Source organism: Ostrea edulis, chromosome 4 (genome assembly GCF_947568905.1).
Source record: "Ostrea edulis chromosome 4, xbOstEdul1.1, whole genome shotgun sequence".
Classification (NCBI taxonomy): Eukaryota; Metazoa; Mollusca; class Bivalvia; order Ostreida; family Ostreidae; genus Ostrea; species Ostrea edulis.
In genome coordinates, this window is record NC_079167.1 from 18,932,152 (window position 1) to 18,958,104 (window position 25,953).

Genomic DNA, 25,953 nt, shown 5'->3' on the forward strand with positions numbered 1-25,953 from the left:
TGCAAATCCGATTGGTCACGAAACATTTGAATGTTTGAAAAAAACCCATCATAATGGTTCCCTCTTTCCAGAGGGAATAAAATCCACACCCTCAAAGGAAACATCACCTGACATCAGGTAAAATTATAAATTTTTTTTTATCAAATATGCATCAGATTTATGTGCGTTTACTGTAGATTTTAGAAAAAAGTCGTTTGAAATAGATACGGTCTGCAACGCATTACAGTGACACTTTGAATAAAAACAATGGAATAAAAGAAACAAAAGATAATTAACAGTCTGGCAGGCATATAGGTATACTTACATATACCGTACCATGTAAATATCACAGAATGTTTCATGTTCAATTTGAATTAATTTCACAATGTTGAAATTTTCTTGTCAGTTGTTTACCACAGTCTTGCTAAAAATGTACTTGTACTTGTTATATCATCTAATAAATGTATGACACTCGATCAGTATAATAAAACAAATGGGGGTATAACAATAAAAACTTTCACCCCTAGAAAACCGTTGTCAACCTTGACCATGTAAATAGCCTTGCTGAGTAAGAATGGAGAATTTTTGGATAAACAGAACACATCTAGCTATGATATTTCCATTGAACCAGCAAATTTTGAATATTTCAATGTGACCTTGTGTATATACACTCTGAAACAATGTCAAGATCATGGAGCCATGCATGTGCACTCCTTACAAAATACCAAGCACTAAGTCTCCACTCTGACTTACATGTATAGAAACCAAATGTTTTATACATGAAAATTACCCCCTGACCCCAACATCCAGGAAGTTTGAAATATCAAAAATAATATTAAACTTATCATGGTATTTTGTTGATATTGAAAATGGATCTGTATTTCCATTTCTTTTGGCTCTAAATTTATGAAATTATTGATGCCGACTCTTTTCATTATAACTGAACTTTGATGACATACATGTACTAATTATAAATGCTTGAACATCGGTGACCAAAATACTTCAAACATTTTCCTACTAGTTAAAGAATCTAAAACATAAAGGGGCCGGGGGATTAAAAATGTATATCTCAGTGACAGAAAATGTTCAATCACAAGACTGCTGCACGGTTCTTCTAAAAATAACAACACTTACAATTCAAAAATTTAGTATTGTTGAGGTGTTTTACAAAATTTTATGAGATATTGATAATTGAAAGCTATAGCTCTTTCCAAACAAACCAAAATGAATTAACCCCCCCCCCCCTTAAAAATAACCCAACCAAACAAACCAAAATGAAAAGAAAATGTCAACACAGTTATATGTATAAGACAGCTAGTCGCCTTATTCTGTTCAGAAAAAAAGATTTTTTGTTGTGGTATGGATGGAGCTGCTGTTTTCTCATCACCTGAGAACAGTTTTGCCTCTGAGCAGAAAGTGAGCCAACAATGGCAGAAGTTCCTGTTAATTTCTCATCAAATATTGATGTCTCCTAGCTCCATCAACTGTCATGATGAACATTCAAAAACATCCGCAGGAAATGCTTTAACTATCACAGCCGTTTTCAATAATTTTTTAAAATCATAATCAAAGAATTTTTTCTTCTGATAAAATGAAAGGACAAACTATAATCAATCATTCTGATGTTTATATATAATAAATGTTTCTGTCATGTGAAGGGAGGCAACTTCTTTTCCAGCCAATACCTCCAAAGCTTATCTTTCTTGACTAACACACCTCTCTCTCTCTTTCTCTTTCTCTCTCTCTCTCCCTCTCTGCTATATAATAATTTCTCAAAAGGAGATCAAACATCTTTCTTATCAAGCAATCTAGAGAGAACACAGGTTTCACATGAGAAATGCACAAAAACTTCAAAAAGATCATTTGATCTTAATTATATAGTCAGAGTACTGCATAGAAAGGAAAGTATCTTTTCTTTTAAAAAGTCTCTTTGACAAATTAAACCCAGTTTATAGCTAGCTTATATTAAATTCCCCATTCAATATACATCAGCAATCAAAATAGAAGCTACATATAGCAGAATCCAGCCCATATCTCATGTTTTGAATGATGTAACACATGTAAATCAGAGGTCCATGGGCGATGTCGCTAACCTGAGCAGGTCAATTTCCCAGTTCCATTCTGATCCCAGGGGGTCATTAGGTGTGTCCAAACAATCAGGAAGTTAGCATATTAAGACAGTGTACATAACAAGTGTGGGTCTGGAGAATATTTCTTTACAAGAGTTTTCCTATATCTATATTCCTATGTAAAACTTCAAACACCTTTAATGTGGCCCTGCCCTCAAAACTGATAGGAAACTTGACATATACTTAAATTTGACACATATTGTACACTAACATTTGGGTCTTGAGAGATTTTTCTCAGGTATTTTCCTCTATAACTTTAACCACCATTTTGGCTACCTACTCTGACCCCTGGCTAATGGTGTCAACAAACCTGACTCTATTCTAACTAAAGATGCTTGCATTTTAGATCATTTACTTTTAGTTATAACTCACGGTTAAGAGTAAATTCAAGCCCTGCTGATACTTTGACCATGGCAAACCAAAGAAATAATAATAGTTTGTGACTTCTTCTTCAAAACAGAGGTCCCATGTTGCGGCACACATTGGCATGTTAAAGAACCCTCATATATCACTGCTATGACCCTGAGCGCTAAGCATAGGTCTAAATTTGTGGCACTTCACCTACAGCTGGTGACCTTTCAATATGAGTGAAAAATTCTCCAAGAAGGGAAGCAAAACAAAAACAACATTTAACAATCTTTAGAATAAGTGGATTTTCATGAAACTTTTCTCTGGGATATTGCTGATGATTGACAACATGGAATTGATTTTGGAAGAGATCAGATGTGGATTCAGAATTTTTAGGAATGTTTAGTTCTCCTTGTCAGTCTGGGGTCTGTCTGAATGAACATGAAAAATGTCAATCAATCTCTGCGGTGTCACAATTGGCTGTGTGGTAAATTCAGAAGGGCACCGGTTGGCAATATGCTTGGTGATGTTTTCATACCTCTATAAGTACTTGCTGCATATTTGGCATGTAAATTTTCACTAAAATCTTTTGAGGCTATAATTTTCACTAAAATCTTTTGAGGCTATAATGCTGCCACTTGTGTGTGGCATCGGAATTACAGGACTCACTGTGAGGGAACAAGGTCATCTATCACATTGTTTTTTAAATTGACAATGCAAATAATATCCTTTCAATTAGTGATTTTCTTTTGACAGGTTTAAAAGATAGCTACCTTCAATTTCATTGTTGTGCACACAGAGAAATGTCAATATGGAGATCTGACAGATTGGAAATGTAGGACACGGAATAGAAAGAAAATCCTTTGATCCCTGGAGATCAAACACTCACGGGTGGAAATATTTCAAATAGGACGGTTCCTTTGTAGGAGAAAAACAATCGTAACACTGTTTTATGATATTGAAATATACTACCTTTTTAGTAATTTAATGAAAAGAACGAGGGAGGGGGTGATAAATAAACTAGTTCATTCAACGGAATATCTGACACAACATGTCTTAAATTATCATCATACTATTTTATTTCACATCACATTTTTTGCCCCCACAAATTTAAACTGTATAAAATCAACCTATATTTGTGTTCAATAAATATTTGCAAATTAATAATTTATGCAATAAGGTTATCAATATTCATCTAAACATTGTAAAACCAACTTTTATTGATACAAGAGAAATATTTGTGAAATTCATATTAAGCTGGTCATAAGCACCTACAGCTTATGATCTTGTGAATATATTTGTCACCATGATACCATCGTCGTAAGCCACGCCTACATTGTCTCCGTTTACACTATGTAGGGTAGGTACTACTGGACTTAGTAACCGTGGCAAGTAACGATATGCCATGATACCGACATTTTGTTAACGTCACTGAAAATACATGAGGGCATGACTACTGCAGCACTTCACGCCAGCACACTTCATAAAATATCTGCCAGTGGATACATTAATGCAGTCCATACTTTCATGCATTAATTTTCAAACATGAAATTCATTTTTCATATTTACATTCTACTTTCATGTGTTGGAATTTCCTATGTACTATATTTATTAACATTCATACACGCATTGTTCACAACAAATATTTTATGATATATGTATACCTGTTTTATACTAATTGTTATAGGTCCTGCGATCTTTTGGTTTTGAGTACAGACAACTCCATTTACCTGATGAGATATAGGGCTCATACCATGTGTGGACAGTCAACAGGAGATGCTTACTCCCCCTTAAGGCACCTGATCCCACCTCTGGTGTGTCCAGGGGTCAGTGTTTGCCCTATACTCTTAATTTTATATTCTTTACAGGATTTGTGAGATTGATCACAGTTCATTATCTTTACTTTTTCATTGGCAAGATGTACAGAAATCAAATTACATTTGAGATAGAAACATGGATGCACATATGTAATTTGAACACTTTTTAAAGGCAATAACTACATCTGATAAGGCCATTTCAGGCATAAAGTAACCTTAGTTCTGTAATATATGCTCAATCATCATTAATTACCGTACTGTAAACAGTTGTAAATTCATCACATATTCATTTTTAAAAATCAGTGATTCAAACTTAATTCCCACTATAAAAAGGCCACAATAATTTTTTTCAAACCACCCAGCATTGCTTCCCTTGTGTTACAGTAATCAAGGGTAAAAACGGGCATTCAAGCTTTTTCCATCCTTTGAACTGAACAGAACCCAGTGTAAAAATGTATTGCTTAAACATGTATACTTTTTGCCAAAATGCATCAGAGCTCTCCAACTTCATAATTCTCTTCAAACTCTTGCATATATAATTAACTCTATACAAACTCCATTTGAACTTATTGTTTGTAATAATTGATCAAAATTAAGGGTGATGTCTTGTTGAATAATTGACAGCTTCAAATGGGTAAATATCTTCTTCAAAGGCAGTTGTGAAAGGTAAACTGTAGGAACCTAGAACCTAATTATCAAAGATCAAACAACTTAATGCTCAACACATGTTAGGAAATACAGACCCCAATAGCATGCATGATAGGTCACCAAGAGTCACATGCGCTCATCCCAAGGTAAATACCAGTTTCTTATCAGTCCTAGCAGTTGAAGTATCCAAACTCGAGGATTACTTCCTAGAACCCTATACCTTTCTAGTCTTCATTCATTTCATAGCAACTAATGGATCAAATACTTAAATCAAGAGCATAATATAAAAAATACTTGGCCCATATATTCCTTTCCGCATTTTGAAGTAAAAAGAATGTTCCCGAAAGCATGCATCACAAACTGTTCCTAAATATATCTTAAAAACCGCATTTTCCCTTTATGGTCAATTTCTTTTTATCTAATTAATTTTGGTTTATCTTTGTCATCTCTCTAAATTATTTGACAATGTTGCATTTACTGTCTATATTTGATCTTGACCTAGCTGTGACCTTCAGATGTCTTCCAATTCCGACCTTCACTCTCTGTAACAAGACTGAAACTTCCAGTCGCAATCTTCAGATGTCTTCTAATTTTGACCTACACTCTCTGTAACAAGACTGAAACTTTCATGTCACAATCTTCACATGATGTACATTGTATCTATAAATACATTTCATTTCATCATTACCTGTGACCTTTACATTTTGAACCAGAATCCAAAGCAACCTTCCCTTCGTCTGCCATTAAATGGATGACAGCCTGTATCACATGTTGTCAACAACAATGTGCTGAACACACATAAAAATTGTTATTTCAGTTAAAGTTTGTGATATTAAAAAGGCCACATTTCTTAAAATTCAAATGTAGGTTTCTTGAAATAGAATGTTTTAAGAAATATCTATGATAATTTTGTTCTAACATGACATTCCCTGTCCCATGTGAAGAGTATGGAGAAATATATGAATTAATTCTCCCAATTAGCAAAATTTGTGGATTTCACATGCAATATGAGGTAGATGTCTTTTTTTACAACGTTGCAGGTCTAAACTTTGTTGGTTTGTCCTACACCGGGACACACCGTATATAAGTAGAATTTTTAGTGAGGATTATATTTTTGCATTATTAGCAAGAGTGATGAGATCGCTAAAATTGAATATCACTAATTTATTCCATATCCAAAATAATAGTTAATTTCTTGGAATTATGCAGTCGCTAAAATTCAGCTCTCGTTGAATACCCAATATTATGAAAAAATAGCTAAATTTGTCTCTCGCTAAAAAATCCATTTATATGGTATCTGAACATTATGTCTATATTTAGGTTTTTGAGGATTTTTCTTCCACCATTTCTTTTCAAAAGGAGTTCCTGGTATTGCAATGCTCTAGATGATATGGATAAGGTTTGGTTTTATTTTATGTATAGTTTGTTAATATAAGGGATTAAACATACAGGTAACATTGGGTAATTTGCATTAAATTTTAGTGACACAACTTTTTTTATGACTAAAAGCTTTTATGTGCCTAGTTGAAAAGTCAAGATATCGAAAGAACGAAATTGAGTGACGGTTTATCACTGGCAAAATAAAGGTGAATGTAAATTTCATTGTATTTTGAACCATCTAAACTTTCAATTTGAGCTCCAACTTTGACTCCAAACTACGTTTAGACCAACTAGGTGACCAATACAAGGATACTTGCCAAAACCAGCTAGTCAATGTCAGGATACTTGCAACAAACCAGCTAGGTCAACATGAGGATACTTGCCACAAACCAAGTTAGGTCAACATGAGGATATTTGCCATGAACAGCTAGGTCGACATGAGGATATTTGCCACGACTAGCTATATCTACATGAGGATGTTTGCCACGACTAGCTAGGTCGACATGAGGATTATATTTGCCACGACTAGCTAGGTCAACATGAGAATACCAATGCATGTATTGTTTTGACAAACCATTAAGTTTTAATGTCATTCTTGGGACATTGGATACTCAATTGGAATTAGTGTAAACCTTCATATAGAAGTTGGAACAATAATAATCCTTTGAGTCCCACCTTCTTCCACCTTTATAAAAAAAATCTTTTCCACTTATATACATTGTAGGTTATTCTTTTAGAGTCACTGTCCTAGCTTAGCAAACACCATTAACTCAGTACTGGCCTACCCACTCTCCTGTTTGTTTACTTAATTGTTAATGAATCACCTGACTTACGATTAGCATTCTTTTGACCACCTTTTTTTCACACTTCACAGTAAAAAGTACATTTTCTACTTGAATTGATTATTTCTGAGTTAGTATCCTTTTCATTAACACCACTGATGACCCCTGTTTGTTTACTGTGTTTGATTATTCACCTGGTCACCTCAATGAGGATTAATATCATGTTGACCACTCTTGATTTCTACTACGGGTCTAAACTTTCCTATTCAGGTTTTTGTGTATTCAGTGCCCTCGAACTAACCATTGGGTGTTCGGGGTAACATAGTGGTTAACACACTTGCTTCTCATTGCTGCATGCCGCTCGAGTTTGATCCTCAGGATTGGCAGCGAGAGGCTACTGCCACTGATCACTCACTTGGATATGTGGGTTTCATCCGGTAACTTGGAGTTTCCTACCACATCAATGACCCCTTTGTGCAAATATTCAAGCCAACAAGAAGCATTAATACTTAAGTTGTAGAAATTGTTTGTTAATTGTCGTAAAATAAATACACTTTAAACCTTAATCTAAAGGTTTTCCGATGTGTTTCAGTGTATTTGCTCTAGACTACTACAATGATACCATATCTTCATCAAGGCCACTATAATTTAAAAAACTTTAAATCTACACGTACCATATAAAGAAGTTAATATAATCAAGTAAATTTAATCTTTTTCTCCATGTGACTTCATTACCAATAAGACCCATCCCTATCCTCACCTTAAATTCAACCTCCCCTTGGGAAGATCCTGTGGGGATCCAGGTTAGAACAGGTCCTAGTACCCTTGCTTGTCGTAAGAGGCGACTAAATGGGGAAGTCCTTCAGATGAGACCGCAAAAACCGAGGCCCAGTGTCACAGCAGGTGTGGCATGATAAAGATCCCTTCCTGCTTAAAGGTTGTTAGCACCAAGCATTATTTTTGCCTAAATTTTGCAGCCCTTCACCAGCAATGGTGACATCTCCATATGAGTGAAAAATTCTCGAGAGGGACATTAAAGGATAAATACATATATACAATCAATCAATCCCTTAGGAAGATATATGATCAAGTAATTTATTTCAACAAAATTGAATACCTTTGACATAAAGATGGTTTGTGTACTGTTTGATTGAAAATGGCCTACTGGTTTCTGAGAAGAAGTCAAATATTTGAAAACAGGTAATATTGCACCAATGACTGACAGACGATGGAAAAAACTTGTCAGAAAAGTACAGTTAGGCTCTCAGGTTACATTGAAAGTCATTTAATATCTTAGTTGATGCATTTGGCAAGGAACTGAATGGTAAATTTGTATAATTATAAACTAGCTTTTTTTACTGAATTGAAACCTGGGATTTGATCTTTTTTAAGATATGAGAACTACACACATCAAGTACACAGATGCATTCAGCAGTTTGCCCGAATTCTTCAGAAAAAGAAAAAAAAAATTCTCAGATCAAACATTTGAACAGAATAAGAAGAAATAAACAAAGGCAATCAATTGTCCTACATCAGAAAATTATTAATAACCAATATCTAACTCAATGCTCAAAACATTTCATTCATTCAATAACATTAAATAAATAGAGGAAAAATGGATCATAATGGATGGGGGTCGGTCTTTTCATTGCTTGCTCTGTTTGCTGTATCTAAAATGTCAATAGACCTTGTTTGACTACCTGAAAAACCTATGAAATACATTTACAGGCCTGGGACCCAAGACACAGGTCAAAATCCAAAAACATAGAGTTCACATACTTTCTGTTAGCGGATAGGACCTATCTAAACAGCTGCCTACCAAATCTCAATCCCGTCAACAGATAAAAACCACCAAAGCTGCCTACAAAAGCTCAATACCCGATAACAGCTAGATAGAAACCACCTACAGCTGCCTACCTAAACTCAATCCCAAAACAGATAAAAACCACCACAGCTGCCTACCAAAACTCAATCCCCATCAACAGATAGATAAACCACCTACAGCTGCCTACAAAAACTCAATCCCAAAACAGATAAAAACCACCATAGCTGCCTACCAAAACTCAATCCCCGTCAACAGATAAAAACCACCACAGCTGCCTACCAAAACTCAATCCCCGTCAACAGATAAAAACCACCACAGCTGCCTACCAAAACTCAATCCCTGTCAACAGACATAAACCACCTACAGCTGCCTACCAAAACTCAATCCCGATAACAGCTAGATAGAAACCACCTAAAGCTGCCTACCTAAACTCAATCCCAAAACAGATAAAAACCACCTACAGCTAGCTGCCTATAAAAAACTCAATCCCAATAACAGCTAGACAAAAACCACCTAAAGCTGCCTACCAAAACTCAATCCCCGTCAACAGATAGAAACCACCACAGCTGCCTACCAAACCTCAATCCCCGTCAACAGATAGAAACCACCACAGCTGCCTACAAAACCTCAATCCCAGATAACAGCTAGATAGAAACCACCAAAGCTGCCTACCAAAACTTAATCCTAATAACAGCTAGATAGAAACCAGGACCTACAGCTGCCTACAAAAACTCAATCCCTGTCAACAGATAGAAACCACCTACAGCTGCCTACAAAAACTCAATCCCGATAACAGCTAGATAGAAACCACCTAAAGCTGCCTACCTAAACTCAATCCCAAAACAGATAAAAACCACCATAGCTGCCAACCAAAACTCAATCCCCGTCAACAGATAGAAACCACCTACAGCTGTCTACAAAAACTCAATCCCCGTCAACAGATAGAAACCACCTACAGCTGCCTACCAAATCTCAATCACTTTTGAATTCATTCCTCAAGTCATTAAATCAAACAAAGTTATTTCTTATGACGAGCTGCACATGCAGTTGCCATCACAGAAAACTTTGCCCTGTTTCTGGATTGACTAGTGAAGATTTGTAATTGAAGAATTAAAGATCAATCAAGACTATCTCTGTTTAAACGTACTGTAGTCTAAAGTCAACTTGATTTTTTTAAAAATCATTTTTCTTTATATTAGACTGAAGCAGTGTCATTTGGTCCTTAAATTTTCTCTTCATAAGTGGTACCGTTTTGGTCGATTCTATCAAAATTCATTATTCAGACTTACATGAAAATTGCATCCTATTTACACTGACGTAATTTTTTTTCTTCAAAACATTTATCAGAAACTGCAAAATCATTGTGTGTAAACAATTCTTCCTTCAAGGATACAACCTTTTCACATTGTACCTGTAATTATTACTGACAGTAAGAATTATATATAGAACACTAATTGCTAATAATTGCTTGGTGAACAATTGAGGTGAAATGAATTTTGAATTTGAAGATCTATGCAAAGGTAAATAAAATCACACAGGCGGACATAATCAATTGTATTCTTGTTTTCAAGCATGTTGGTCAATTAGTTACACCAAATCAAGCAGAAATATCACCTGCCTATTCTGTAATCTTACATATCTTCAATAAGAACACGAACATTATATGTTTTCATGAGCCTAAAAGTCAACACTTCACGTTTGTATCCTTTGGCTATAAACAAAGTAAATTATATCTTCGAATAACAAAATCTTTCTTCTTTTAATATACAATTACAATGCACGTACTTCACATAACAAACATAAAACTACTTCTGATTCCGCGAGATTAAATGTGAATCTAAAATACAATGATGAATATTATATTAAGTGTTCAAGGTGCAATTTGGACATGACTCAAGTAAAATTTTTGAGAATTGAAATCTGATGTTTTGTAACTAAATCAATGTTTTGTGATAAAACCAGAATATTTCCCACCATTTTCAAGTCTATTATGTGTAGTCTGACATCATAAATGAAATATTTAACCTTTACTTTGCTAAAAACTTTTACTTCAGTTCTTGTTTTCATTATTTTATCGTATTTAGGCCAAGTAAAATTAATTAGTAGATTATCATTCAAACTTCACAAAAAAATGGGGCGGGTGGGAGGATTTTATTTTTTATTTTTCTCCATGGTATTCTTGACCTCAAAAATGCCTTCTCTCATTGAGAAAAGGCTTTATAAATCATAATTACATGTGTATTTGGGTTTCTAAAAGGCAAAGTGAAACAAAGTACGTCTACGATACCGGACCGGACATAAAAATATTTGGAAATCGTAATTTTGAAAAATAAAAAAAATCGGGGAGGGGCGATTTTCGAGGGGCGGGCAGGAATGATAATCTACTAATTAATTTTACTTGGCCTTATAATGTGTATATATATTCTTTTGGTGAGCAAATCCTATATCTTTCAAATATAGATCTGTACATGTAAATCATGAATAAAAATTAAAAAATTTTGCATTTCTTATAAGAAATTGATATGCACTTTTCATCAAATTTCAAAACCTGTTCAGGTCAAGTTTTAACTGTAGATTTTTAAACACTTGTAAGGAATTTATTATTGCATAATTTAGCAAGAAGCACTGCTCACTCACAAAATAAAATTTCTTTTTCTATTGCTAAAGCACATGTAAAAACTTCTCTTGCAAGTTAAAATATTTCTCACGATTTGAAAACTAAGAGTCATTTTGCGATATCAAGTACTCACGTACAATAAGGAATATACAGCATATATTTCTCTACTCATGACACTGTAACTTAGGATAAAAGTAAGACATGTTTGAAATTTACACACAGTTTCTTTTGAATCTTCAACGGAGGGAACTTAACTGCAGTTGAATATCATTTTGGGGAACCATTTTCAGGGGAATTTTTTTTCTAGAATTAACATATCTATCAATATGTCGATCCTTACCTTCAAGATATTAAAGTTACAATAAAATTTGTGGAGGCACATTATTCTGGGAAAAGATTATAAAAAGTCATTGATAGGGTTTATAAATTCAAACATGATATCTGTCAATAATATTCTAATCATAAACATCATTAAAAAAATTATGAAGTTTTTAATCTAGCTGCATGAGGTATTTATAAGTTAATTGATGATGGAATTCACTTGTTTGATAGGAATAAAGTTACCAATTCACATCACCAAAACCAAAAATACATCTAAAACTATTCTGTTACTGTGGGTCATCTTAATCTGTTGGATATAAATAACTTTTAAATTTGTTACACTTCTTATCCTCCACAAAGAACAGAGTCAGAGTACACAAATACAATGTGCATAAGCTGATTTTGGTTTAGGTCTTGTTTTAAAGTTTGGTAAAAAAAAAAAAAATGAGCTTAAAATATTGAAATAGGTTAAGCTGGCAGGGGGATTTATTCCTATCTGCCCAGTACAAATTCCCAAACCTTCCAAAACCCGTTCATGTCACTAGCAATGACAAATGATTCCATTTGGCCACGTCCCTTGTTTAATGATACCTAATCTAGATCTCCTTCTGATACTCGGGGGTCTGATGATAAAACACAAACTGGGCACATAAATAACAATATATATAAAGACATTTTAAGATTCAAACTCTTGCAGGATATTGTGCACTACTTTGTACTGCTGCCAAGACCATATCCATAACAGAATAAAACCAACTTGATAGTATCAATTTCATCATTTATGTGTGCAATGTTTTTAACTTTATTAGGATTGAGCACACAGTGGTTACACATAGAAACTACTCAATGGCAGTTCACGAAGTATAAAAATAAAACAGTTATACCTTAAATGACGGTGTTCCTTGACTTGAAATTCTGAATGTTTCATTTCTCACACAAAATAAAATACCTGCTATATTTTTTAAATACGAAATAAAGCAATTTTTTTTTTCAATTGCTTGAACAAATCCTAGTATTCAAAATAAAGTAAAACATTATAAAAAATCTAGTATTTACAATTATTTATAGCAATTATATTGTCTTTTAAAATTTTTTGATTTACAGCAACATGCACAACTCTTAAATTCATCAGCATGATCAGTAAGTATATAAGTCTGTACTTTTTTGAGTTGAGGATCAGACCTCAAAATCACACAATATAGACATTTTACATATAATCAGCCAAGAAACAAAGTATACATATGTAGCATATGCAATAGAATTTTAAAAATAAATTGCCACTGGCATTACTGACTCCCCTGCAACTTTCAACACATCATTTGAAGAATGTGATTTCAGAATAAAAATAACAAGAATAGCAAAAACAGTATCTTAGAGTCGGTTGCATCAATGTAAATCAATCAGTTCTTTAGGATAGCCATATGATGTTTCATATCATTTGAATTCTGAATACCATATAAGTGGTATCTTTAGCGAGACACAAATTTAGTAATTTTCCCATAAATTATGGGTAATATAGATATTCAGTGATAGCTAATTTTAGCGACTTTATAATTCCAAGAAATATAGCTATTACCTCCGACATGGAATAGATATCCGTGATATTCAATTTCAGCGATCTCAACACTGTCTCATTTGTAATGCCAAAATTTAATAAATCCTCACTGAAAATTCTATACTTATACGGTATCATGCTTAAAAACATTTTGTCCTTATGAGAACTACAAGACAATCCTGTAAAGTTAACAAACTCTGAATTAGAAACCTACCCTGGAGTTACTGGCAGGAGACGGTGTTGTCTCGGGGTGGGGGTGACACTCAGAGACCGTTCAGTCACCATATATCCAATGCGCGACGGCACATTTGGCCGAGGATTGGAGCCTCTTATTTCCAAATGTAACATTATTCACATGTCGACAGGTAGCGGGAAAGTGTCTCGATCTGTACCCTCCTGCTAAATTCCTCAACACGTCAAAAGATCCTGATCTACCAAAACGTACGTTTTTCTTTCCGTCCACAGGCTAAACAAAATTTACAGCTCACCGAAATACACTTGTATTATAACCAGTAATTGGGCCAACCTTTATCAACAAATACATGAAAACAAACAAACATGAACCTCAAGGAATGAACAAATCTACACTGACTTTTGGGAGGACCAATAAATCTCCATTTCAGATCACTATAGGAGAATTTTCTATTCCAACACAATTTTTTGACATATAATTTCAACTGTGTCAACAACTCTGAGCAAATATTAAAGTCGCTTTTTCCAATATCACATTATGTTCTCATAAATACACATTTGCACTACTGTAAGATAAATAAACCTGATGAATACACTTGTTAAATAATTTCCTTTCATCTAATGAAAGTAACAGCCAGAGTTATTTGTTCCGTACAAGACGTAAAGCTTCGCGTTTCACTCGTCCTGCGGTAGTGTTACCCAGTCCTCTCCATTTTTTAACACTCCATTTGACATTCACTTAATTCCCTCTTAAAACATTACAGAGGTTCTGTACGGATCTCCAAAACATACAGCTATTCGATATTAAAAGCCAGGTCTATAGCGATTTCCACAAACTACCACTAGCTGAACATTTAAATAGATCTTTTTTTCTATATTGCCTTGTGGCATTTAAGACAATACAAAGTTTTAGTCAAGGCATGTGGTTATATTCAGCAAAGACTAAATACTGTCTTACAAGAAAATCCCAACATAATACCACGTGACATTTGATTTGATCAGCATAAAGTTCCAACAAAAAGTTTTCTAACCAACCCAAAGAAGGAAAGTTTATATGACAAGATCTGTTTGACTGTAGCTGTTAAAGACAGTCCTGTAATCCATGGGTAGACACCAATCAATACAGCACGGATATTGTGCCTAGCATGTATACAGTCTATACGTATATAATTTATAAGATTTCGGAGGGTGACTGTGCAATATGATCGTTTGTCAGGAGAGAGAGAGACATTCCAAGGCTTTCCCACATATTTTTTACAACTGCATGGCGTCAATAAATTTTGGTTTCTTGCATGAGAAGAATGGTGAGCGAATACTCATTCAATAAATTATGAAAACTTCTTAGAAAATTGGGAATGTTTCAAAAGTTATAGAACATTTTCAAATTGGTTGATCAGTGGTTGGCTTTATCAGTGGTTAAATCAAAATAATCACAAGACCTTTCTCTGTTTGACTACCCATAAACTATACCAATTGAAAGAAACAAATGGAAAGACAATTTTAAAATGATTACATCAATTAAATCAACTTTATTACATGTTTTTTGGTGAATTTTTTTCGGGTGGGGGGGGGGGGTCTACATCAACAAGCAATTCCCATGTAAAGAAATTCATCTCCACATTAAGGGAAATGCATTGCAGGTAAATCTTCTGTAACACCTGTAAAACGAGAGTGCCAGAAACTACATAATGCGTATGTGATGCCACAAGCTTGTGTAGGGTATTTTCATTATGGTGTTTGTTTTCTATGACATTTTAAATTAGCAAACAAGACAAAAAGGCCATGAGTTGTAGAACTTTACTTAAAGCGATATTAGCTGTTTCTTTGGTGTCAGAAATGTTTGTAGTAAACTTGTGATTTACTAATTCAATGACAAAAAAAAATAAAGTTTAAAAACTTTCTTAATCAAAATTTGTGTTAAATGTTCTGTTTGTTTTCATTATTTTCTCTGCTACATATTAATCTAAAACTTGCTGTGTAGCTTATGGGGCACACAAAATCATGTTACAATTTTGATCCATTTCTACCCCTTTTGCAGGAGTTTTGCCCCTTTATTTGAAATGCAATGTTATTTGGAGGGTACATATACATGTATTTTGTCCATCCAACACCCTCTACAGTTTTCACATGGCAGAGATTTTTTATTTTCTTGATTTTTTAAAAGAAAACAAGAGGTACTAGGAACACAGCATCTCCATGCGATGAAAAAAGCCGTTTTAATTTAAATGGAAACCATATTGCTACTTCGATGTCCAGTGCGCATGACCTTTGACCTTTTGACCCCAAAATCGATAGGGAACATCTTCATCCCATGGGTAGTCCATATGTATGATATGGTGACTGTAGGTGGAAAGGATAACGCTTTAGAGCCCGGAAACCATATTGCTACTTTAATGTCCAGTGCCCTTGACCTTTGACCTTTTGACCCCAAAATCGATAGGGAACATCTTCATCCCATGGGTAGTCCATATGTATGATATGGTGACTGTAGGTGGAAAGGATAACGCTTTAGAGCCCGGAAACCATATTGCTACTTCAATGTCCAGTGCGCTTGACCTTTGACCTTTTGACCCCAAAATCGAAAGGGAACATCTTCATCCCATGGGTAGTCCATATATATGATATGGTGACGGTAGGTGGAAAGGATAATGCTTTAGAGCCCGGAAACCATTGCGTCTACAGACAAACGGACAGACGGACAACCCGATTCCAGTATACCCCCCCCCCCCCCCCCAACTTGTTGCGGGGTGCGGGGGGTATAATTATAGGTTCAGGAACTTGTGAGTTTTGAGAAATATTTCATTACATGGAGAGTATGTCACAGCTTCATGATGGCTGATTATACCTTAAAGCAATCTAAAATTTTCATTTTGTTGTGAAAATTAAGATAGTTTTGTTTTGAATTTTAATCATAATCATAATAAAATCAACACCAAGTTTAAAATTTTGTTGAAGAAAGATTTCACTTCTATTGAATATATAGTATAATTATACAAAACTCAATTTTTGTATAGGAAGACTTTAGTGTGATTTTGCTTCATTCAGAGCATCTGGGTAGGTTTTCTGAACAGACAGACAAATGTACATTGATTAACCATTGATATGTCCCTTCTTATAAGTATTAAAAAAATAACTGTAAAAAGGAAATCACTGATGATTTAAGAATTCAAAATCTCTAACCCCCCCCCCCTCCCCCCCGAATTTGCTCATATATTGATCAAACTTGCATTGCTGTTCTCATTTCTTACAGAATTAATCGACCATATGAGCTGCGGTTCAGGTAAGCTAAAAACAGTGAAAGATACGTGCAGGTACACTATAGTGCAAACACATGCATCTCACAAAGCATGCAGACACATTATGTTCCTGCACCTCTCCTTTGGAGTCTAAATAGCAGCCATTAGCCTGGATTTTACTTCAATGCAAGTCAAAAAAGTTCAGACTGTTTGCTTCAGGTGTTCACAGAGACATAAAATGTATGAAAACCTAAGATTATCAAACTGTGTAGCCATCACAAAATTGGGTTCATATTGAAAAAGTTAAAAACGGAGCAATTTCAATACATATCTGAATGATTAATGGCAAATTCATGACTGAGTAATCCTCAAAGGAAATAAAGCGAATCTCCAACTGCTTTTTTTGGTAAAGTTTTCTGTCCAAATCAATAACAATTGAATGGTTTTGTAAAAGAGAGACTTTTAGATTTATTTGCAAGCATATTTCACTTCAAAGCAATTTATTTCTGGATCTTGAATTTTGTATCTAGGAATCAAAAGAACTGAACATTGACGAGCATTGAGGCAGAAATCTAACTTTTGCATAACCCACAAATGGTTTAATAGATGTCGCTGTCTTCTTTAGATCTACTGTACAACGGCAAAGTAAATGGAGTTCCAATGTAAAAACACGGGGATTGCTTTTAGTATCCCTAAAACATCAGTAGGCAAGAGTGAAGATTGAATATTAAGTTAATTTAGCTGTACAAGTGTCACTATCGGTAGTATCGATGACTCAGTATGGTGGTAATGACAAGTTATAGACTGACGACAAATTCGTGTATCACCTCTTCTTATCACTAGCACCTAATATCACCTTCACCAGCCCTGACTACTGAGATATAATAAGAGTTGTTCAAACACATGTAGAAAAAAATCAGCTCATTCATCCAATCCAATTCCTTCTAAATTCCCAAACTATTAATTAATTCAGTATCCCTATGTTAAAGTATGTTTAACATAATGTTAATTGTACAATTTTCATTCTCTCTCTCTCTCTTTTTTTATTTTTTTATTTTTAACATGTTTAATGTAAAATGTTATCATTTAGATATGGAACTTCTTAGTAAAACATTAAAGTAGTCTGTTTTGAATATCTGCATTGCCATAACTTCCTTGCCCTTCATTAGTTTTCCTTTTAGAGAATTTTCATGGAACACAAAACTGACAAAATTTGTCCATCGTACAGAATCAAACTAACTGTAGACTGTTCGGTATGCAGAATTAACTAGCTGCCAATACTCTTTAAAAATGCACTGCTTATTGACTTTAAATGTCATTGCCTTTATATTTAATTCGAATTCAAATGCTGAACATTTCTCCTCTTTTATGGCTGTGAAATATTAAATTTCAAAATCAATTAACGGGAAACTAGATATCTTGAAAGCTTGGGCTAGTGCAGTGAAAATTGGTTTTCTATATAGAGTATGTGTAATTATGATGTAGTCAACACTTTCAGAATTCATAAAAGTCACCACTAACATGATATCCAGGATACACAGACACAATACTATCTCTGATGGCTGCAGCGATAAAATAATTCACAGGTGTTTTTTTTTTTTTTATCAAAATCACAAGTTAAAAAAAGAAGTGGGTCGATATAATAGCAAGAGAAATAGTGAAATATCTGTCCTATTAATGTTGTAAGACCACACACAAAATTTTATCGCAACAACAAACAACACTTCTGGGAGCTTGGACAACAATTTAAAATTCCAAAGTACAATTGCCTCCTAGTCTTGTAAAACACTGTGGTTGTTTTTACATTCCACTTGATTTGTTGTAAAGAGTAGATAATATCACACTAATCTTTATCAATGATCACAAAGAAAATATTAACGGCTCATACAAACTTGATCATCATTTCCCATTGTAAGTCTACATGTATATACCCATATGTTCTCCCGGGTTAGGAAAGAAACATTTCAGACAATGAGTGAAGGGGTCCATTTACTGGTATTTAGCACAACTATATAACTGCAGTTTGTTATTTGGAAAAAAACATACTCGTGTTTTTCTTACGACTTTGAATCAAATGCATCTACCTGTACACTACTACTGCATGGAGTAACTTAAACCAAAGAGTGGGTACATATCGAAATATGTACATTCCCATGGGGATCCGGGTTAGAATAGGTCCTCAGTACCCCTTGCTTGTCGTAAGAGGAAACTAAATTGGGCGGTCCTTCGGATAAGACGGCAAAACCCGAGGCCCAGTGTCACAGCAGGTGTGGCACGATAAAAGATCCCTCCCTGCTCAAAGGCCGTAAGCGCTGAGCATAGGCTTAAATTTTGCAGCCCTTCATCAGCAATAGTGACGTCAATGTCTCCATATGAAAGATTCTAGAGAGGGGCATTAAACAATACACAACCAACTACAACCCTGAACGGACATACAGGCAGACATACAGACATCAAATATGTCCCATCTAAAGACGAAAGTACAAAAGCACTGGGCACACAAATACATGTATATCATGATCAATATGTTGTCATTATTTTCTTTCACATGAAAAGCGATTCTTGTGTTACTTACATACTATGAAATTAGCATTCTTAGTTAACCAATACATGTTTTAGTTCAAGATCAATATTTCTGCCAAATATTTCTTTAGAAGTTAAACTGTATGCTGTTGAACTTAAATTTGAACACTATAAAATTCTGAATTCAATAGAGATATTTCAAATATTGGTATTACGATAAAAATCAGCCTTTAAAAACAAGCCTTTGATACAAAGGGAGAGATAACACAAACATTGTGGAATATCTTTTGAAGATTTGTGGGTATACTAAGTTATCAAGTGCAGTCCGATGGTAAGGTAAGATTTTCTCATTAACCTTGCCAATTCAATTCGTATACGAGGGTCATTAGTATGGATTGGCTGAGCAGATGCACATCATTGCTTCTTTTCTTTGGCCAGAGTTGTGCACCAAACATCTAACAAAGGCTCTGGCCAACCAAACTGCTTTGTTTGCAAACTTAATGTACAAGAATGCACATTCCAGGTGCACCAAGACATTTGACTGCAGTAATAAATCATGAAAAAAGTTGACATTTCAGAAATCCATTTAGGCCATCCATTACAAACAATTGTTGACTGCAATCCAAATTTGTCCTTACCAATTTTTTTTTTCTCCCCACTTTTTGCATTTGAACAAATTAGATCTGAATCCCATGTTGTTCAAAACATGGCACTGAAAGTTGCAGTGGTCATCACCTGTTAGAATTTGAAGATTTTTAGTGGGACCACACTCCCACCCTCAAATTACTAACTTCCTTGTACTTCCATCAACAACTAAAATGACAGATTGCTAAATAGCAAATCAAACCAACATTAGAGTAATGCTAACACAATAAATCAAATCCAATATATTCAGTAATTCGGTAGGATTATACTACAAAATAAACCAATCAAATCCAATATATTCAGTAATTCGGTAGGATTATACTACAAAATAAACCACTTTCTGGTCAAATAAATATCAAACTGGAGAAAGATTTCAAAATAATAAAATATAACTTGCCAAAAATCACTTTTGAAAATATACTAAACTGGTATTTAACACCATGGGGTATCATGTACACCAAGTTTAATTACCCTAGCTAGCATCCAAGTATGATCTTTATCCTAGCTATGATCCTGAGAAATAACATGCATCTTCAATCCTCTGACCATAAGAAACATATGTATATGTACTAATTTTGATTATCATAGCCCAGTTAGTACCTTTTTATCCCTTTCACAAAGATCTGTTGATTGACCATGTTATATACACACTACAGACAAACACTCAGAATCACTGTAGTACCATTCCATCATACATGATGTCCTGTCCTTGGAGGTTGAGTTTATGTGTTGATTACCTGAACCCTAATTAGTATTATTTATGATTTGTTTCATGCCTACAAAATGTCAGTTGACCATGAAAAAATAATAACCTTCTTTTTTCTGATCATAGGGAGCATATGTAGGGAGTTAAATGATCCTAGACTTATAAGTTCTGTTTTTATCTTGTCAAAAGATAAGACAGACAAGAGGATCCAGACAGACAAGAAGAGCCGGACAGACAAGAGGATCTGGACAGACAAGAGGATCCGGATGGACAAAAAGATCCGGACAGACAAGAAGATCTGGACAGACAAGAAGATCTGGACAGACAAGAGGATCCGGATGGACAAAAAGATCTGGACAGGCAAGAAGATCTGGACAGACAAGAAGATCTGGACAAAATAAAATCAAGCCTATCATGCAGGCTTAAATATAGATCATGATGGATCATAACTAACCAATGTTTTAATCTCGGTGAAAATCATTAAGAAAATGAAACCCATACATATATTTTCTTATATAAAAATTATAATGTTTTTAATCTAACCTAAATTTTTCATGGATTTGACAATGTTGTATTCTTTAAATTGAGCTTAGATTTTAAGTACAAGAGCAATTATAAAACACTGCATTATGATGACAAGTTGTGATTCAAAAATAAAGACCCCCCTGTTGATTTACTAGAAGACATGCTGATTGTAACCAGGGGCTAAACAGTACAATAGCCTGATCGTATAATTAATTGGGGAGGAAAGGGGATGTTTATTTCCAAATCCAGTACATGAAATTTAATTTCAACAATTTGATACATTATCATTTCATTCCATTACTACTGAGATCAGGAATGTTCTTAATTAAAATGATCAGATTGGAGGTCCACGAAAACATATCAACAACACGATACCCATCCAATTAAAATCCATGGTCTTTAAATTACAAAACTGAGAGACAAAGTTCTTAGTGAATGCAAAGATAAAAATACTTGTCTTCCAATGACATCACAGTCAGCGTTCTCAATGTGCTGCTGTATATAAAAGACGATGGCAAAAGGATTCATGTTTCCTAAATATAATAAGATAATTATATGTTCGTGAAACACTGATGTGACCAATATGACAGCAAAGTTGATTAAATGGCCCAAGTTAAGTTTTTCAAATATAGGCGGCTGGTCAAAACCCAAGGTAAAGGTCACGAGGTAAAAAATTTAGATATACTTAAAGAAAGGTCTTAATTGTCACATTAGGAATACACATGTGAAATATGAAAGCTCCATTACCAACCATTCAAAGTTATGGCCAGGGTTAAAGGTTTTGTGGACACACAGACGGACAGACCGAAAACAATATGCCTTGAATCTCCAATTACAGAGGTAAAAAAGGTGAACTGTTATTCACAACAAGGAAGGTTGTTATGTTTTGCTGGTACAAACATGACAATTTAGAGTCCTAGATACTTTTCAAAGTTATAAATTCACAATTAACTACATGTATATGAAAGGGAAAAACATACAAAGTGTGGGGAAAAAACTGAAAAATCCTAACATTTCCAAGTACTCCACTGGCAGTATATTTGCACTACATATATATAGATATTTGAGAAACTATTCTGAAATATTTCTTATGAAAATATTACCCTAAAAAATCAAAGAGAGGCAACTCTAACTCCTAAAATCCTAATCACACTGCTAGAAGAGGCTGAAGTTATCTCCCTGATTTTACAACAAAATTGCAGCAATTGTGTGTGTGTGCAAGTATGTGTGCATGCATCTGTGTGTTAAAACATAATCCATGATGTATCAACATATTGCTTCATTTTTAATTCTAATGCAACTTGTATTTGGCATTTTGATTGGCCAATGACTTAACAATCAGCATTAACAGTTGCAGACTATTCTTATATTCTTCAGTGGTCGCTAGAGTTACAATAATGCTACTGCTGGTCTGTAAGGGTTTTGTCCAACAAAAATTTCTTTGGATAGATAGAAAGTGACCGTGCATTTCATTGCTTGAACAGTTAGATCTATTGTATTTTCCAGCATACAAACACCAGATTTCAAAACTCTGAACCAAACAAATCTTTCCTGTGTAATATCCTGCCATTTTTCTAGATTCCCGATACTCATAAATGAGCATCTAACAAAGTTGAACATCTATTATTCTGTCGACGGTTGATTGTAACTAAGGGAGAGAAATGTGTAGTTGGTGTTGCAATGGATGGATTCCAACCTTATAGAAATACTCATTACTCACACAGTATTACATGTACAACACAAGTGAAAAACTCCACATCTGACATCCAAACATTCAGTTATCTTGTACACTTTGTGGTCAGTTTATGCCCATAAAGTGATGGAACTAAACCAGTCAGAAAAGGCCAAAACAGAAAAGTCAAATAACAAAATTTATTACATGGAAAGCTGAGGCTCCCACAAATCTTTATATTGTTGGCAGTTACGTCATAGCAGTCAAACCGAATCTCATTGAGATTATATAGCTACTACAACCACTGTCATTGACAGGGAGAGCCCAGGTACAATGTACCATGTCCGACTCGAAATAAAGATTATTTGATTTGAGAGGTCAGAAGCGTGTGTGCAACCACTGCACTACCCAGACACTCAAGACGAACAGACAGAACAGTCAGTGAACCAGTACAGACACCCCCATTTTCAATGGCAGAACATGACATTTACCCTGTGTTTTCTAATGGTACATAATGATTCTGTGCAAGAGTGTCCACCTACATGTACTAAGCAGCAGTTTTCTTTCATCTAGTTTTAATCACCTCTGTAACTTAACTACTCACTACTGTAAATATGTTATTATACCTCAGTATGAGAATTCTATGCAATGCGTAATCTGATTGGTCTAGACAGTTACGTGCCAGGGATGATAAAACTTCATATCTTCCTCTCGAACATCATATCTCCCCATCATATTTACCCCTTGGGCAGCCTCGTGCACTTTCCATAAATTTAACGTCAAGGTAGACGAAGTTTATTGCGACGTCACAATAAGTCTGATTCATTGTACTTTCATAATTTCGAAAGGCACAAAATATGTGGGTCTCTGATACACACTTAAAAATCGCCTGGTTTTGGTTGATACAAAAACAAGCAAGTAAATCAGCATTCAAGGAAAATGGAAATACAAAAACTGGTTATCATCTCACTGTATTTCGTTGTTTGTACCTTCTAATACGTTGACGGCACAGTGTTACCGTTAGGGCAATCTCAGCTCAATATAATGTATAGATGACCGGACTCCAATTTCGAATGCATTTTTGTAGTGTTGCTTTGTTTCGGTATAATAAACAATTTATTGCATGAATGTTCGGGAGATATGAAGATTTATTAACCCAGGAAAAATCATATTGATATTTCCCTCGGGCGTTGCCCTCGGGGAATTTTATTTTTTCTTGGGTTAATAAATCTTCATATCTCTCTCACTATCATGCAATAAATGTATATCATAGGCACTTTTACACTGCGCAAAGTGCGAAAATACTTCAGTGGTTTCGGCACTTGGACGGGAAGATCAAGACAGATCTTCTAAGATCTGTCTTGATTAATACTATTTAGATTCTGAATGAAATAATCATCGACTGTTCTAGGTCATGAACAAAAGCTTTAGCTTCCATTGATTACTTACATTTCAAGAGGCACCTGTCTCCTCACATATCGTCCTAACATGGTCATATCTGCGAAGTGTCGAAGATGCCCATGCTTTTAAATGTAATGGAAATGGTGTCAAAAAATTGTATGATGCTATTCGTTTTGACGTTTTTCTTATCAATTGTCTGCAGTTATCTATCAGTTGTCTACGTCTGTGTTTGTATTTGATTTCACTTCAAATTCAATATTGTTCACACTTCATTCAGCTATGTTTATATTTGTAACAGGAAAGATGGCGCATCGATCCCAGAATGCATCAAAATGCCATATACGCATGCGTAGCGTCGGTACGACCGCTTGCGACATTAACAAAATATTGATAAAAAACTGTTGCTTGGTAACTATGTAAACCGTTCCAAGAAGACTCGTTTTCGTACCCGAGTTGTGTTGTATTATCCTTTTAGAAGTTTTTAATTTCTACATTATTGGAGAATTGTTCATAAAAGGACGAAAGAAAAGGAAAAGCATATTGTGCCGTTACCTATTTTCGATAGTATCCTAATTTCGATAGGTTATTATTTTTAACGATCATTCGATAATTGTAATGTCATTTTTCGGAATGTTTTTCCCAAAATCAGCGTCAGTAACAAGAAGTGTCAGATAGCCAAAAAGATCGAGAATTACGCTTTTCAAAGAGGTAAGACTACAATTCTGTGTGCATCTATTCTGAAAACGCCATTTTTCCCAATGCCAAAAAAACCACAATGAAAATCTGATTATTTTCCGTCGAAAACAGCGTCCTCTTCACCTATGCTGTCGTCTGATAATAAACTCAATGCTGTGTTTTAAAAATAGATAAGCCTCTCTTTGGGTGAACTATCGGTTCAAGAGAACAGTATGGAAACGCATTATAGTCATATTACCATACGTTTTTTAAAAAATTCTCTGTTTTAAAATTTGTTTTTATTGATTTCTTGTTTATTTCTTTGCAGATATTTTCCATCCAGAGAGGAAATTATAAGAATGATGATCCAGAGGCCTTGGGCAATGCTTTCCAGTCGATAAAATATGGAATGAGTGTCCATGCTGAATTGTTACTGCCAAATGTTTCCAAGTCCCCTAGACAACTTTAAAATATGATAAATGGGCGTAATAACATTGGGTGTGTGTCTTCAGGACCTTCACCACTATTTAAAATTGTTTGAAGTTGCTTTATTTGTTCATTATTTAATGTAATCAATTTGGTCGAAAAAATAAGAATAAAAGAATCATTCTATTTAATGTTGTTTTAACACTAACAGCGCGCCATACTTACTATCGAAAATAGGTGACGTCAGTCAAAACAAATTTGATTATGGCGGATCTAACGAAAGTTGAAATGCTACCTGGATTTTGATAGTTTTAAACAAAAAACAGCATATATTCATTAGATAGAGTTAATTGATTAGAACAGATAAAATTCAGGTGAGAAATAATTGCTGAATATATTAAATATATAAAAATAGTACTGCACTATCGAAAACCGGTGACACCAGGATATAACTAGTAGCGTAAACTTGAACTTTCAGATTCTTCATTTTGGGTGGTTCGATCCTCATGTGACTTATCAATATTTTAAATGGTTGAAAGTGGAAAACTGTA

General features: G+C 34.6%; 1 protein-coding gene and 2 long non-coding RNA genes across 6 annotated transcripts in view; 2 read left to right on the forward strand and 1 right to left on the reverse strand.

Moving 5' to 3' along the window:
• LOC125669392 (protein FAM149B1-like) overlaps positions 1-24,635 on the reverse strand; it is a 50,772-nt gene extending 26,137 nt beyond the window's left edge. For 2 of the 4 annotated variants that reach the window (XM_056161244.1, XM_048903859.2), the window contains exon 1: positions 24,350-24,635. In XM_056161244.1, coding sequence (XP_056017219.1) covers positions 24,350-24,396 — 47 coding nt within the window. In that variant the 5' untranslated portion in view covers positions 24,397-24,635. Of the gene's footprint in view, positions 1-13,615; positions 14,856-24,349 lie in introns of those variants that run through there. The other 2 variants (XM_056161242.1, XM_048903858.2) reach the window with 1 other exon arrangement.
• LOC130053747 (uncharacterized) lies at positions 17,863-21,416 on the forward strand. The gene is made up of 2 exons (XR_008802096.1): positions 17,863-19,688; positions 20,830-21,416. It is a non-coding gene; the product is annotated as an uncharacterized LOC130053747 (long non-coding RNA).
• A 197-nt stretch (positions 24,636-24,832) lies between the features above and the next one.
• LOC130053746 (uncharacterized) lies at positions 24,833-25,593 on the forward strand. The gene is made up of 2 exons (XR_008802095.1): positions 24,833-25,009; positions 25,305-25,593. It is a non-coding gene; the product is annotated as an uncharacterized LOC130053746 (long non-coding RNA).
• Positions 25,594-25,953: the final 360 nt, after the last annotated feature.